This window comes from Macaca fascicularis, chromosome 1 (assembly GCF_037993035.2).
Source record: "Macaca fascicularis isolate 582-1 chromosome 1, T2T-MFA8v1.1".
NCBI lineage: Eukaryota > Metazoa > Chordata > Mammalia > Primates > Cercopithecidae > Macaca > Macaca fascicularis.
Window position 1 is genome coordinate 1,354,198 of NC_088375.1, and position 15,185 is coordinate 1,369,382.

At 36.0% G+C, this 15,185-nt stretch overlaps 2 protein-coding genes across 2 annotated transcripts in view; one reads left to right on the top strand and one right to left on the bottom strand.

The window, feature by feature from the left end:
• The window catches only part of LOC141408563 (uncharacterized), a 165,826-nt gene that overhangs the window by 66,654 nt on the left and 83,987 nt on the right, over window positions 1-15,185 (bottom strand). The gene's annotated exons all lie outside the window — the stretch shown is intronic.
• OR14A2 (olfactory receptor family 14 subfamily A member 2) lies at window positions 10,494-11,438 on the top strand. The gene has a single exon (XM_005539570.4). It carries the CDS (start codon window positions 10,494-10,496, stop codon window positions 11,436-11,438), a length of 945 nt encoding a protein of 314 aa, XP_005539627.1.

Genomic DNA, 15,185 nt, shown 5'->3' on the forward strand with positions numbered 1-15,185 from the left:
TACTTTAGTATCACTTCAATGGCAATTTTTTACTTTCCCCTTTGCTTTCCAGGCCATCTCTAAAACACACAGAACAGAAAACAGGATGGACGGTTTGCTAGTTTGGAAGTAGCTCTTAGGGTGTGCAGACACTGCTCTAGGTTTTATTCTCCCCAGCAGGTCAAACAGAGGAGGCTTTAAGTTTGGGGCAGCTGTGAGTTTGCTTATGTTGAGTTATAAGTCAGGCTCCCCATTATTGCTCTAAAGCTACGGCCAGTGCTTTTTCCAACAATAACACCCAAAGTTTGCAACATAGTATGAGATTTCCATTTGCTCTTGAGTCTTTTCAACTTAAAAAATATTTTATTTTTGTAGACACAAGAGGGTCTCACTTTGTTGTTCAGCAGTTTTTCAACTGAAATAGAAAGTAGCAGGCCATTACAACATACATTCTCCCCCTTCCCTATTCACACACACACACACACACACACACACACACAGCTGAGAGGACGAGCAAGAATAAACAGAGCTTTTCCAGGATGAGCAGTCGTACCTCTAACCTTCATATAACACGTCCATCTCAGTACAGGTGATTTTCTGAGAACTGAATTAACAAGTGATTTGAAGCTGAAAACGGACCAGGCATGGTGGTTCATGCCAGTAATCCCAGCATTTTGGGAGGCTGAGGCCAGAGGATCTCTTGAGGCCAGGAGTTTGAGATAAGCCTGGGCAACAAGATGAGATCCCTCTATGTCTACAAAAATAAAATAAAATACTTTTTTTTAATTGAAAAGACTCATGAGCAAATGAAATTTCATACTATGTTGCAAACTTTGGGCGTTCTTGTTGGAGAAAGCACTGGCCCTAGCTTTAGAACAACAATGGAGAGCCTGACTCATAACTTAACGTGAGCTAATTCATGGAAGCCCCGAACATAAAGCCTCCTCCGTTCAACCTGCTGGGGGAATAAAACCTGGAGCGGTGTCAAAATACCCCAGGAGCTACCTCCAAAATAGCAAACCATCCATCCTGGTTTCTGTTGCATCAGCCTGTGTGTTTGAGAGACGGCCAGGGTAGCTCAGTGAGTGAGTGAGTGTCCTTTTGAGTTCCTCCCACCCCAGTGATGTTTGACTTCGATGCTAGATTTTTATCCCTTCCATCTCATTTTTGATTTGTGTTTCACCTTATTTCACATGATTACATATGAAATGAGTGATAACATTAGTTTAAAAGTCTGTGTGCTTTTCTTTACAGACAACATTAATAACAATAAAGCTTTGCCTCATTATATTTATATACTTATTTGGTCCAGGGAAATTCCACATAATTTAACAAAAATATGCAACCTGAGTCTCAATCAATCTAAAACTTGGAAAATACTTATAATGCACAAAACAATCCTAAAATCAAGGGGTATCTAAGGAGGCTGGGAAAATAGGGTAAGTTCAGGTTTATATGTTTCTTTACCATTTCCATATCATATTAACAACAAATTTTGTCACTTTTGTCAGGAATATGAGGAATGGAGAGAATGAGAGAGCCAACAGGAAGAGGAGAGGGGAGGGGAGGGGAAGAGAGGGGAGGGGATGGGAAAGGAGGAGAGGGAAGGGGACGGGAGGGGAGGGGAGGAGAGGCGAGGGGAGGTGAGGGGAGGGGAGGGGAGCGGAGGCCTATATGCAATCTTCAGCTCTGGAAAATATTTCCATTCTTGAGTAAAATCAATAGAAGCAACATTCATAACAAATGCTGGTGAGAATGCTTTCCCAAACAGTTCTACATTTGTTTAAAATAATTTCAGAAGATAAGAAAATAAAAATGAAATGTCTAAGTAATTGAGGACTTCTTTTCACAGTTTTTGTTCAAAGAGAGCTCTAGTTTTCAATTCTTAGGGAGATCTAGTGAATGCTGCAAACAGTTTCCTATAGCTTACTGATTCCTGCTTCAAGACCCCAGCTCCCCGGGTTAAACTCACAATGATTTCGATTGACCATTTCTGTCCTCTACGTATCAGTATTTGTTTCTTTTGTGCAGTCTCCAAGCTCTGCTTGATGTCCTCTGTTTCAGGCACTTCATTCTCTATGAAGGAGCAAGGCTTTTAAAGCAGCTTTAAACAGACTTTCATCGACTACATGGGACTCTCCCCGGAGGTCACACTTTTACTTGTGCTTATATTTTATTTCATAGGATTTAAAGCCCTGGAGACCCAGCTCTTCACTCCCACCTCAGATCTGAGAGGTGATGCCACTACCTTTTCCTCCAGTGAGACAGAAAAGGAGATCTTTCTGGGTCTCAGGAGAATAAACCTTTATTTATTGCATCCATAATATGTGACTAGTGGATCCTAGACATTCATTTGCATGTAACAACTTAAATTTAGGTGTGTGTACACAGAATCGTTAAATTGAGTATAATAATCTCAGTCCAGTTTCAACTGAGAAGGACACTGGGAGATGCAGTGCTCTGACTTTGGGGTCTGTAACAGGGATTTGTTTAAGTCCTTGAGCCATCACAGTTCTCTTGCATCTTTCTTTTCCCCTCTCACCATAGATTTAAGCCTCCAGTGAAGATAGCATCCCTGCAGATTCTCACAAATGACTAGAGATGCCTGTATAGAAAGTTCCCAAGAGCACCGAATTTCCAACATTGGTTTCATTCTCAAGTGATGCCAGTAGCATTCTCGTGAGCATCCTACGAGTTCAGGCTTCTCTCTTGGAAGTGGCAACAAAATGAAATTCAGCAGAGTCTTCTCCAGGGTTGGGATGAGGTGCAGTTTGTTTTCAGATTTTGATCTTGTAATATTCTTCTTATATTCACAGAATTTCCAGTTATTTTCTCATTAGTTTGCTTTGAATGACTGACTTTGTAGATATCCTGGTGGACACAGCCTCTATGCTGCCTAGAGCTTGTTGCTCTCATCCAGCAACCTCTTGTGGACACCCCACGTTCATCAAGAAGTTGATGTTTAGATTAGACCTTCTTCATCATTTTATGACATTTCATAAGAGACATATGACATCCAGCCCCATAGGACACCATTATCTACATTTTAAAAATTAGCTTACCGATTTTTAAGTCATTCCTAGGGATTTTGACAGGGACTGAATCTAGATTCAGTAGATCTAGAGTGGTAGATTCTAGATTCAGTAGTTCTAGAATCACAGTGTAGAAAACACTGTAATTGTAGCAACACTGAGTATTTTGAGCAATAAAGATTGTATATTCCTCCATTTCTAAGTTTTTAAAAGATTCTCAGAAACATTTTCTTATTTTAGTACACATCAGTACACAAACCCCAAGCTCATTTTGTTAAATTAATCAGTAAATACTTCATGAGTCTGATCCAAATCTGTATTTGTTTGTTCAAGCTGCCATGACAAAATACTACGGATGGGGTGACTGAAACACGCCGCCGGTGAGTGGCTGTTTCTCACCATTCTGGAGGCTACACGTCTGAGATCAAAACGTCAGCTGCCTTGGTTTCCTCTGAATCTTCTCCTCGCACTGCAGATGGACGCCGTCTTGCTGCCTCTTCCCATGGTCGTCTCTGTGCACGCATGCCCCCAGGGTCTCCCTGTGTGCCCTAATCCCTGTTCTTACAAGGCATCAATAAATTTAGATGGGGGACCACCCTAAAGGCCTCACTTTATCTTAATAAGTTCTTATAAGATTTTTCTCCAAATACAGTCACATTCAGAGGTATTGGAGGTTAGGACTTCAACAGATGAATTTTGGAAGGACACAGTTCAAATTGTAACATAATATAAATGGTATTGCTTTTGCTTTCCATTTCCATTTGTTTTTTTTTTTAACACCATGTCACAGACTGATTTTTATCATGCAACCTTCTTAACTAACGTAGTAGCTCTAGTGGCTGTTTTGTAGATTTCTCAAAATTTCTATGTAGATATTTATTTTGTGAGGAAAAGTTGCACTTCTTCATTTTCTTTTTTTTTTTTCCCCTCACATTTTTTTACTATGTGGCGCTAAATAGAGGTGGTGAGAGAATAATCCTTTTTGATCCAGATCTACAGAATAAGCATTCTGGCTTTCAGCATTAACTATGATACTAGTTGCAGGGATTTGTCTTTTGTTCATTTTGTTGGCTTTTGTTTTTGTTCTTCTTGGTTTTGAGTTAGCAGACAACTTATTCAAAAAGACTATTGCAATAGAATTTCCCCAAATATGATACCTGTAGTCATCTAAATGGTCAGGCAGAAAGGGCTTTTGTTATATAGGGAGAGTGAGGAAGGCTAGAGAGGACATGGAGTGAGGGAGTAGAATGAGCAGGTAGCATGATTGAACAGACAAACAGGAAATGTCTTTCCTTAAGGTTCAGAAGGTTTGTAAAATAGGAATGGTTCCATAGTCCAATGCATTTCTTTGGTTTTTGTTTCTTTTCAGATGCCTTTCATCAGTTTAAGAGGTTACCTTCAATACCAGGTTTCTGAGGATTTTTGTCACAAATTTCTTCAAATCTTTCAAATCTGTTTTCTGATAATCAGGTAACTGTATCTATTCATTTTTTTGTCTTTAGTCCGTTATTATGGAAAGTAATCCTTAAATCTAGAGAGACAGGTGAATATAGAGAGTCACAGCTAAGATCTGCTAAGTAGGAATGAAGGCCACAGAAATAATGAACTGGAAGGGTCATAAGTTTTGATGAATTTCCGAATGCTCTCAGGATGGTGTGAGAGTAAGAAACTCCTGAGGGCCGCAGTCTCAGGGTGACCTCGTACTTTCATTGGTTTTATATCCAGCAACCCCACTAAGGTTCTCAAATAAAAAGCCAAGGAAGAATCCTTCCTGGATTGCCAAAAGGGTGGAAAAAGTAACTATAGCATGCCCAGAGCCTTCCCAGATCAAAGGACCACTGCAGGCAAAAAGACCCTACTACAAGCATATCCTGTCTGGGGGAAGGGCGGGCTGAGTGTGAAAGCCAGACTTTCAGACTTGCTTCTTCACTTAGGAAAATGCATTCATCTATGTTGTTGTGTGGATATCTCATGACTTTTTACGCTGATTACCGTTCTACTGTATTGCTGAAGTATACTTTATCCACTCACTTACTGAAGGACTACTTAAGATTCTTTCAGTTTTGGTAATTATAAATAAAACTTCTATAAGCATTTATATGCAGGATTTGTTTGGGCATAACTTTTCAAATCACTTGGTAAGTACCAAGGGACCAAATCACTAGGTCATTTGGTAAGGCCATGCTCGGTTTTGCCAAAAGAGAGGTTTTACTTCCAAATAAGAAGGACTAGGAAAGAGGTCCGCAGACCACTCCTTTTCTCCAACAGAAAGCACATGTGAAACCTAAACACAGTACAAAAAACACCTGAATAAGTGCTGGCAGACTGTGGCCAAAGTTTTCTGTTCACTTGGAGAAGTGTCATAAGGGCGCTTAACGATTTAGTTTCCTCCATCACAGTTTTCAGTGTTGGGATTTGTGCAGTTTTCACAGCAACACAACAGTGGTGAGCTTATGATGCTGGCCAAAATGGATAGAGATAGATCTTTTTTTTTCTGGAATGGGGCGCCAGAAAAGAGAAGCCTGGGGACTGTAAATCTGAGTGAAGAGATCTTTAAAGTAAAATACAAAAAAAAAAGTTAGGTCAAACCCTTTCTACCCACATTTCTGGCTTACCCCTGAATCACACATGCACAGACAGCCCAAAAGATATTCAGCCATACCAAGATCTGAATGAAATGGAAGCTACTACAAATGAAATAAAAATTGTAGTTCAAGACCAATCAAGAAATGGCTTGTTAATATGTAGAAATAATACTCGCTTAAAAATAAAATAAAATGTAGAATCTCTACAATTCAGCATTCATAATATTCAGGATAAATTCTACCCATCATATGAGGAATCTAAAAATTAAACCCATTAAGATGTGAAAAGAAAATAAATCTAGGCCAAACTCAAGATGAACCAGATGCTGAAGCAAACAGACAAAGATACTTATATTGGTCATTTGTCTCAATTAAGAAAAAAAATGTTTTCAATACATGTGAAATCTCAGTATACAAATGGGATTTCTCCACAAAGAAATAGAAACATTTTTTAAATAACCAAATTGAAATTATAAAATTGAAAATTTCTATTTCTGAAATTAAAATTTTACTGAGGGAGTAAGGAAATTGAAGATAGAGCATATAAATTATGTAAGCTGATGAATTGGAAGGAGAAAAAAGAACATGCCAGAAAAAATAATTATAGATATAATAGCCGACATTTTTTGAAATCTGAGGGAAACAGAAATCTGTAGATACAAGGTGCTAAAAAACACCAGTCAGAACACAAACAAAAATAAATAATAATAAAACTATTGAAAGCAAAGTATAAGCACCAATCTTTAAAGCAGCAAGAAAAAATGAGTAATATATTACATAAAGGGAAAAAATACTGTGAATAATGAATGACTTCTCATTAGAAATGGTGATTACACAAAGAGAATAGAAAAACATCCTCAGCATACTGAAAGGTTGAAAGGTTTGGAGGGGCAACTATCAATCAAAAATTTTATGTCCAGCAAAAATAAAATTGAGAATGAAGGAAAAATAAAGATAGCACTAGATTAAAAAAGACTAAAAGGAATTTTTTGACAGTAAAACTGCCTGTAAGAAACACTGAAGTAAGATCTTTAGAATGAAATAAATAATACATAAAATATACTGAAATACTAAAAAAAGTTAATAGTATCAGACAGGGTCATATATGAGGCATGATAGTTAATTTTATGTGTCAATTCGATTGGGCTAAAGAGTGCCCAGGTAGCTGGTAAAACACTATTTCTGAGTGTGTCTATGAAGGTGTTTCCAGAAGAAATTAGCATTTGAATAAGTAGACTGAGTAAAGAAACTCACCCTCACCAATGTGGAGAGGCATCATCCAATCCAATGAGAGCACAAATAGAACAAAAAGGCAGAGGAAAGGTGAATTCACACTCTCTCCTTGGGCTGGAATAGCAACCTTCTCCTGGCCCTCCAACATCAGAGCTCCCATTTCCAAATATATATATTTTTTATCCAGTTGGTTTTGTTTCTCTGGAGAACGCTGACTAATACATGAGTAAATGCCAAAGATACTATTTTACAAGAAAGAGTGCATTATCAATTATAAGTAGAGTTAGAAAAAGTTAAGTATGTATATTTTCTCATTCCTGGGGCAGCTACACACAATAAAAAGCAGCTAGAAAACAAACAAAATTTTAAAAGAAATTTTAAAAATTATTCAAATAATCACTGAAAAATAGCAGGAAAGAAGAAACGGAGGAAAAGAAAGAGGAAATAAAACAGTAAAAAACAAAAATTATCTGGCAGAGATAAATTTCAAACAGTGGTTTGAAGTGTTTTGTAGCCCCAGGGTTAATTTTAATTATGGCTAACAGATGTTGGGTGCAGTTATGCAGAGTAGAAATAGGCAGGTTATATATGACTAAAACATGTGAGGTTTTTCTGCTATGTTTGAATCAACTGATGTGTAAGGATTTGAGTTCAGTGTCATCAGCGTTTGAGCTAACTGTCACAGCCTGCTGTGAAGAAGTAAACTACGTGAGGGCCAATCTACAGGAGCCACCTTTGACTCATTTATATGATTCCCTGTATACTATATATTCCTGTATACAGGAGATGTACCTCCTGTAGTTTAATAAATGTTCACAAGGTTTCCATTTGGCAGCTTTGTTTATAACCACAAAATTTTGAAAACTAAATACCAAAACATATAGTAATTGTTGAATAAACTATTACCTTTATTTACACTGGAGTATTCTTCAACCATGAAAAAATAATGATAATGAAGGCAGTTTCCATAAACTGTATCTAATGTTTGCCAGCATTTATTACATTAAATAATCAAATGTAAGGGAGTATATTTCGCGTGCTACAAGTAACAAGAAAACATGAGCAAATCTTTTTTTGTAAAATTGAAACATACGGACAGTAAACCAGTAAACCCTGAAATTGCTTTTCTGTAGATCTCAAGCAATGGGGTGGAAAGGATAGAGAATGACATTTCATTGAGAATAGTATTCTGTGGGGTTTTTGTATGTATTTTTACTTCAGAGAAGCATATTGATTTTTTACATATAAAAGCTGTCAACAAAAGTAAAGGACAAAAAACTTTAAAATTAAATGCAAACCAAATCAAATGAAATAACTAATCTTCAAATGAAAAACATAACCATGTTCAAAAGAAAATAAAAAGAAACCATTCTAAGTAACTTAACCATAGGCTTAATATAAACTCTTAGTCTAAAGGGGAACAGAGCTATAAGCAAATCTTCAACTATGTTATGTTGGCTTGTTGTATGTTTCAGGAGTCTTCATTTTTAGTGAAGTGCTCAAATGATTATTATACAGTATATTACATAGTTTGGTTACCACTGTACTATAGCCTATAACTCTATGATAAGTAGAATTAAGGGAATATTTGAGTACTTTATTATTTTTCTGCTAAAAGACTGAGTCATGTCCTTAACAGTGTATTTCAGAATGTGTTCTGGACCTACGTTGCAGTTGTTTCCTCCCTACAGAAAACACGTGATTATAATGCTAATGGTCTTAAGAGATAATCACTTAACAAGGTGATTCAGAAAATATTTAAGACATTTTTCTTTAGGGAATTCTAAAGTATTAGCCAAGTGCCTTAAAAATAATTTGTTGCAGTCCCTTTGACTATAGAAGTTTCCAAATTATGTCAAATTTGAAATAAAAGAAAGGCAAGTAGCCTTCCTCTTTGTGGTACTATGCATCCTTCCATGTGAAGAAACTCCCACAGCTTTGCAGAGCTCTTCGAGTCTTTTATCAAAAATCTAGAGATGGAACCATGTGCTATGTTGACACGGAGTTTATGAAGGAAGCTAGACGTTTTGTTTTCATTTCAGGTAATCAACTGACAAATTAAATTTTTTATTCTGGGAGAAATATTTCTACTATTGTGTAGATGTGATGGAATTATCTCCTTAAGGACATCTGATGAGTAATCCTGTGTCCATGTGGTTGAAGAATTGGAATTATTATACGGTATTAATTTCAAATTTCTATTAAAATTTTAAAAATCTTGTAGATATTAAGGAAATTTAGGGCAGACCAAAAAACAATTAAATTTAATGGCCAGTTTCTTTATCCTTCTTCCTCCCTTTTGTCCTTCCTTGGCTATTTCTCCAGACTGACCATTGAAGCTAATAAATGTCTTCAGAATTATTTAATCACTCTACCACATTTTCCAGGTTCACTGTATACTGCTTCTCCACATGTGATCCAAATGTCCATCACCTTTACTTTATTTTTTAAGCTTCTCTTCCTAAAGCATCTTCTCTACAGATCTTTGTCCTGTATTTCTTCTCTTCATTTTGTTGTCAGCCCCCAGGTCACCCACATAGAAAGCCCTTTCATCTGGTTAATCTCTAAAATAACACCTTTATATTTTCGTAATGCCTGCCCCAATCTGAGTTTATCTTGTTTACTAATTTATTTGTTCTTTTTCTGCTTCCTCCCATTAACAGCAAGCTCCTAGAAAAAAAAAAAAAAAAGTTGTATATTTTTTAAATCTCTACCATCTAGTTTGATGTGTGATATATATGGAACATTTTTCTGATCTTTTCAATAAAGAATAAATAACTCTACATCAGTAACTAATAATTGAGGGAAATATTTTAAACACTGAAAGAAGATACTTGATAGCTTTACAAAGTAAATTATGGAAAACCGACCATGATCAAGAAAAATTACTCAGTTAGGATGGGAAACCCATTTTATCATGGTGCCCTGTTAAAATTCCTTTATACACAAATCAACCACCCTTATAACGATGTGGCTTTAGTACACATGTGCACATTCAAAGAACATGAAATTTTGCTAAATAATTCATTTTTTATTTCTACACTAATGAGATATTCATCATGTTAGAATTGTATGACCTCAAGATAATACAAACATTGAACAACAAATCCTAGTTTATTTTTCCTTGCTTACTATCATTAGAATAGAGAAGGTTATTTACCTATGTGAGATTATTCAATACATCCGTAAGTGTGACTTTATGTTTGTAACATAACATAATTGATATTTTGCACCTGTGTAGGATATTAGGGACACTAACACAATCTAAAGACATGGGCCTTTGGATTGCTTTTCTGAAAGCAATGGATTCATCATGAAGCATGGCATAATAATAATTTGATGCAAATTCTCAGTGGGTTGGAAAAGCTTCTGTGTTTAGTCAAGTTATATGTGTCTTGTAACAAATTAAGTTGGAGGCTATAGGATTAGGTAAAACTCTTAGAAAGTCTAATGGAATCTGCACATTACTCATGGAGTTTATCTTAAAAAATGAACAATGAAGTTTTAAGTAAGTGGAGAGCCATTTTCGGTAGACTCCTTTCCACTGAATATTTTTGTATATCAATATGACTCTTGCTAGTCTGTATAGATTTTTTAATTTTTTTCTCCTTTTTTTTTTTTTTGCATATCTTCTCACCTTGACAGGCACTGAAGAGAATCTAGTATGGCCAATGTCACCTTGGTGACAGGATTTCTTCTTACGGGGTTTTCTAATGTCCAGAAGCTGCAGATTTTATACGGTGTGCTCTTCCTACTGATTTACCTGGCAGCCCTAATGAGTAACCTTCTCATCATTACTCTCACTACCCTAGACATAAAGCTCCAAACACCCATGTACTTCTTCCTGAAGAACTTATCCTTTTTGGATGTCTTCCTGGTGTCTGTTCCAATCCCAAAATTCATTGTCAACAACCTAACCCACAACAATTCCATTTCCATTCTAGGATGTGCCTTCCAGCTACTTTTAATGACTTCCTTCTCAGCAGGTGAGATATTTCTCCTCACTGCCATGTCCTATGACCGCTATGTAGCCATCTGCTGTCCCCTGCACTACGAGGTAGTCATGAATACTGGCGTCTGTGTGTTAATGGCAAGTGTTTCCTGGGCCGTTGGAGGGCTCTTTGGTACTGTGTACACAGCTGGCACATTTTCCATGCCTTTCTGTGGCTCCAGTGTGATCCCACAGTTTTTCTGTGATGTTCCTTCGTTACTAAGGATTTCCTGTTCTGAAACACTCATGGTAATTTATGCAAGTATTGGAGTTGGTGCGTGTTTAAGCATTTCTTGTTTCATCTGTATTGTGATCTCTTACATTTATATCTTCTCCACTGTACTGAAGATCCCTACCACTAAAGGTCAGTCAAAAGCTTTTTCCACATGCCTCCCCCATCTCATTGTTTTCACTGTTTTTATCATAACTGCTTATTTTGTTTATCTTAAGCCACCTTCGAATTCACCATCTGTTATTGACAGGCTGCTCTCTGTGATCTACACTGTGATGCCTCCAGTATCTAACCCTGTAATCTACAGCCTGCGGAACGATGACATGAAACGTGCTCTGATAAGGTTGTTGCAAAACACATATGGCCAGGAGGCTTACTTCATTTAACACTTTCAAGTTCTGTCAATGATACAGTACCTTACAGATCACGAGAAACTTTCCTTATTTTTAACTTTGGAAAGACCTAAGAAAAGAAAGCAACATACATTATTTTTTCCCTGAAGAAATAAATACTCGAGAGCCTAACTGACTATTTCTAAGGTCACTTAATTGCATTACATCAGGATAACATATAGTGTTAGGGTAATCATTTGGTATTCTTCTATGACAAAGCATTTCTGCCTTTGTATTATAACTTTCTGAACGAATTGGTTCTGTTTAACATGATGCTTTCATCTTTGGTCTCTTAATAACCTATTTTCTCTATTTTATTCACTGAGAACAAATTAAAAATGCTGAGGTGATTTGATGAGTACAGTATAATGCATTTGCACTACCCAGATAAAATTCACAGACTCTAGCTAGTGTTGAGCAAGAACAATACTAGGCAAAAATAACACAGGAAGCTAAGGCCATTTTAGAGGTGTGCCCAGATATGTAAACAGTCCTCAGGACACCTAAAGCAGAGGTGAAAAGACATGTCTGAGCCAAGGTCTCCTAGGCAAATGGTGGTCACCCAGTAAATAGCATTTCCAGAAAGAGACCAGGCAGAGTTCCCAAGGTCTAAGAACTGTGTGTTTCTATGTGTCTACATGTCTGTAATTTAGAAACGCCTTTACCTCTCCCTGTATAAAGAATAATGTTTTAAATCTGATTCTGAACAGAAGCTTGGAAATGTGTTAAAATGATTGCACAAGTCATTCAGTTGTGATACACTTCCTTTGGTTTAACTACTAGTGTCTACAATGTGAAATCTTTTTCTTTACCTTCTGTATAACCCTCCCTAGAGATTCTGTGTCTTATTAGAATAACTTTCTGAATTTTATATTGACTTTGCTATGTTCTTATTTATCTAAGAAAAAGTACAAATGTTCCTAAGATTGTTCTCAACCATATTGTCCTCTTTTTTCAATCATGTTACTAATGTTTTATTATCCCTTGAATTAACTAGATGACCAGGTTTAATTCTGAGTCACATGTTATCTTATTTAATCATGTCCCAAATATCCTCTGGCAGCTACGTTGATTTTTACCATACCAGAATAAGATGCTAAGAATATAAATAAGGTTAAATTAAACTTTCATGATATATCTTACACATAAAATTTCCTTTAAGTTCTACCAGAGGGAAAATCACACAATTATTTGTTCTTTCCCCTTAAAGAAAAAATATATGCTAAATGTAAATAGATTACTTTGACGTGTATATCTACCTATTGTCAGAGTTGAGTAGGCAGAGTTGTAAAAGAGAAAAGACTGTTACCCTACCCTTAGTTAAATTATATTGGTGAAATATTTTTGGTTTAAATATTTAAGAAATTACATACATTGTGGAAAATCCATTGAGATTTTTCAGTGTCCTCCCTTTTGTTTTTTAGTAGCATCTGATATTTTATAATTATAGTCCTCTTTTTCTTATGCTTTATTAGTTTTATTGATACACAATAATTGTATATATTTATAGGGTACATAGGATATATTGATTCAGGTATATAATGTATAATAATCAAATTGGAGTATTTGTGTTTTTCTTTGTCTGCCTGAATTATTTCAATAGAGTTGTCTTCAAGTTCAAAATTTTTTTCTTCTACTTAATCTAGTATTTTGTTGAAGCTCTCAATTACATTTTTATTCCATTCATTAAATTCTTTAGTTCCAGGATTTCTATTTGTTCTTTTTATGGTATCTATTTCTTGTTGAATTTCTGATTCAGATCATGATTTTTCTTTTCTTATTTCTTTGTGTTGTTTATCTGTGTTCTTTTGTATCTCATTCGGGTTCTTTCAGATAATTAGTTTTAATTATTTTTCAGGCATTTTATATGCCTTTTCTTTGGGGTCTTTTACTGGAGAATTATTGTCTTCCTTTGTAGGTGTCATGTTTCCTTGCTGTTTTGTGTTTCTTTCATCCCTGTGTTGATATCTGTGCATCTCATTTAACAGTCATTTCTTCCAGGTGTATGGAGTATCTTCTGTAAGGAAATACTTTTTATTATTATATATGTGTCTTCAATTTTGGTTGGGCAGGTTGCTTTGGCTTTGATTCTGGATATACACCAGACTGTAGCCACTGTATGATTTCTTTTGCTGTCATCAATGTCAGTAGTTTCTGTGAGTTCCTTAGTGGCTTAGGTTGCAGTTGTTTGCAGATGCTTTGACTAGCCTTTGCTGAAGACGGGGACACAAGGCTGACTGGTGCTTAGGCCTTTTGGTGGTGTGTGCAAGTGCTAGCAGTAATGGCAGTGAACCCTCAGTAGGCCAGTCTTTGGACCTCTGAGTGTGGAACAAGGATGCTGGCTGTAGAAGTAGCAGGCTGGGCAGGCTGGCCCTCAGGCTCCTGGGTGGGGTGTGTGGGTTCCGGTAGGCTGGACACACCACTCTTCAGCCTCTGGACAGTGTGTGCAGGTGCCTACATGTGTACTTACATGGATCTCTCACTTACCTTTTTTCCACATGAGAAGGGAAGTACTTTCTGGCTCCTAGCCCACCCAGCTGGCTGCCTTACTTCCTTCTCCATGCTGCCATCTTGAGTTTCTATATCTCCTAGGATTCCTTTTGCTTCCCTGCTGGATACCAGCATTCTCTCCTAGATAGTGCCGTCAACATTTGGCTATTTACTTGCTATTTCAGTCCTTCTTTGTGGAGTAGGTAAGTGCTAGGCATCTCTAGTTAGCCATCTTAATGACAGCTGTCCAAATTATCTCAGTGCCCTATTTTTCTATAATATGTTTTAATTACCAGGGAAAAATTGATTTAAAAAAACATTTTTAGAAGATTGGCAGCTAGTAAATATTTAAGAAATAATAGAATTTAAAAATTCATAACATTAATCGTCTATATTGGAATTGATTCAGGCAAGAATCAGTCATGGATGATAAAACCACTAGAAAAAGAGTTGTAAGAAAATGAGATATCTTCATAATGACAAGATTTCAACCTCAAACTATCTATTCTATATTTACAATAAAGAGAATGGATGGTAGCCTCCATAATCTAATTGATCAAAATTGGTATCAATAATAATAAAATAACATATGTGCGTCCTGATATGTTGCAATATGTAGACTACATCATCCTTGAAATATTCTCTTAAAAATATTTAACCTGGAATTTAATCAAGCCTCAGAATTAACTTCCAGTTTTCAGAAAAACAGAAGATACAAATTTAATAATACCATGAGAAACAACTGAACAAACTAATAATATGAGACATCCTATAAGAGACTGATGAGATGGCTCAAAAAGTCAAATTTGGGGGTGAAATGACCAAGGAGAGTCCTAGAGTAAAAGAAACTAAAGATGGATTACATATTCACAAGAACATTGAAAAGTATATGGTATCTGAGATTAACTCTCATCAATGGGGAAAAATAACTTTTAGAGAATATAATTTTTTAAGTTACCTAAGAGTATGAACAAAATGAAAGTAATTGGATTACATACTGTGTACAGGGATAAGAAGACTCAATAAAGGTGTTGATTCTCCATAAGTAACCAATAAACTTTTCATCTGAAGTCTTAAAGCAGTTCAAAATGGAACTTAAGGTTTTAAAAAATTCATATATACAATTGAACAGCCATGAAAATTAAAATAATTTTTAAGATGAAAAGTAAGAAGTAGATAATGGCTTTTCAGATATAAACATGTCTATAATATTATAGTAATTGAAAGATTATGGTTGTTTAGAGATAGAGA

Coding starts and splice junctions, on each gene's coding strand:
- OR14A2 (XM_005539570.4), top strand. CDS start 10,494: ATGGCCAATGTCACCTTGGTGACAGGATTTCTTCTTACGGGGTTTTCT.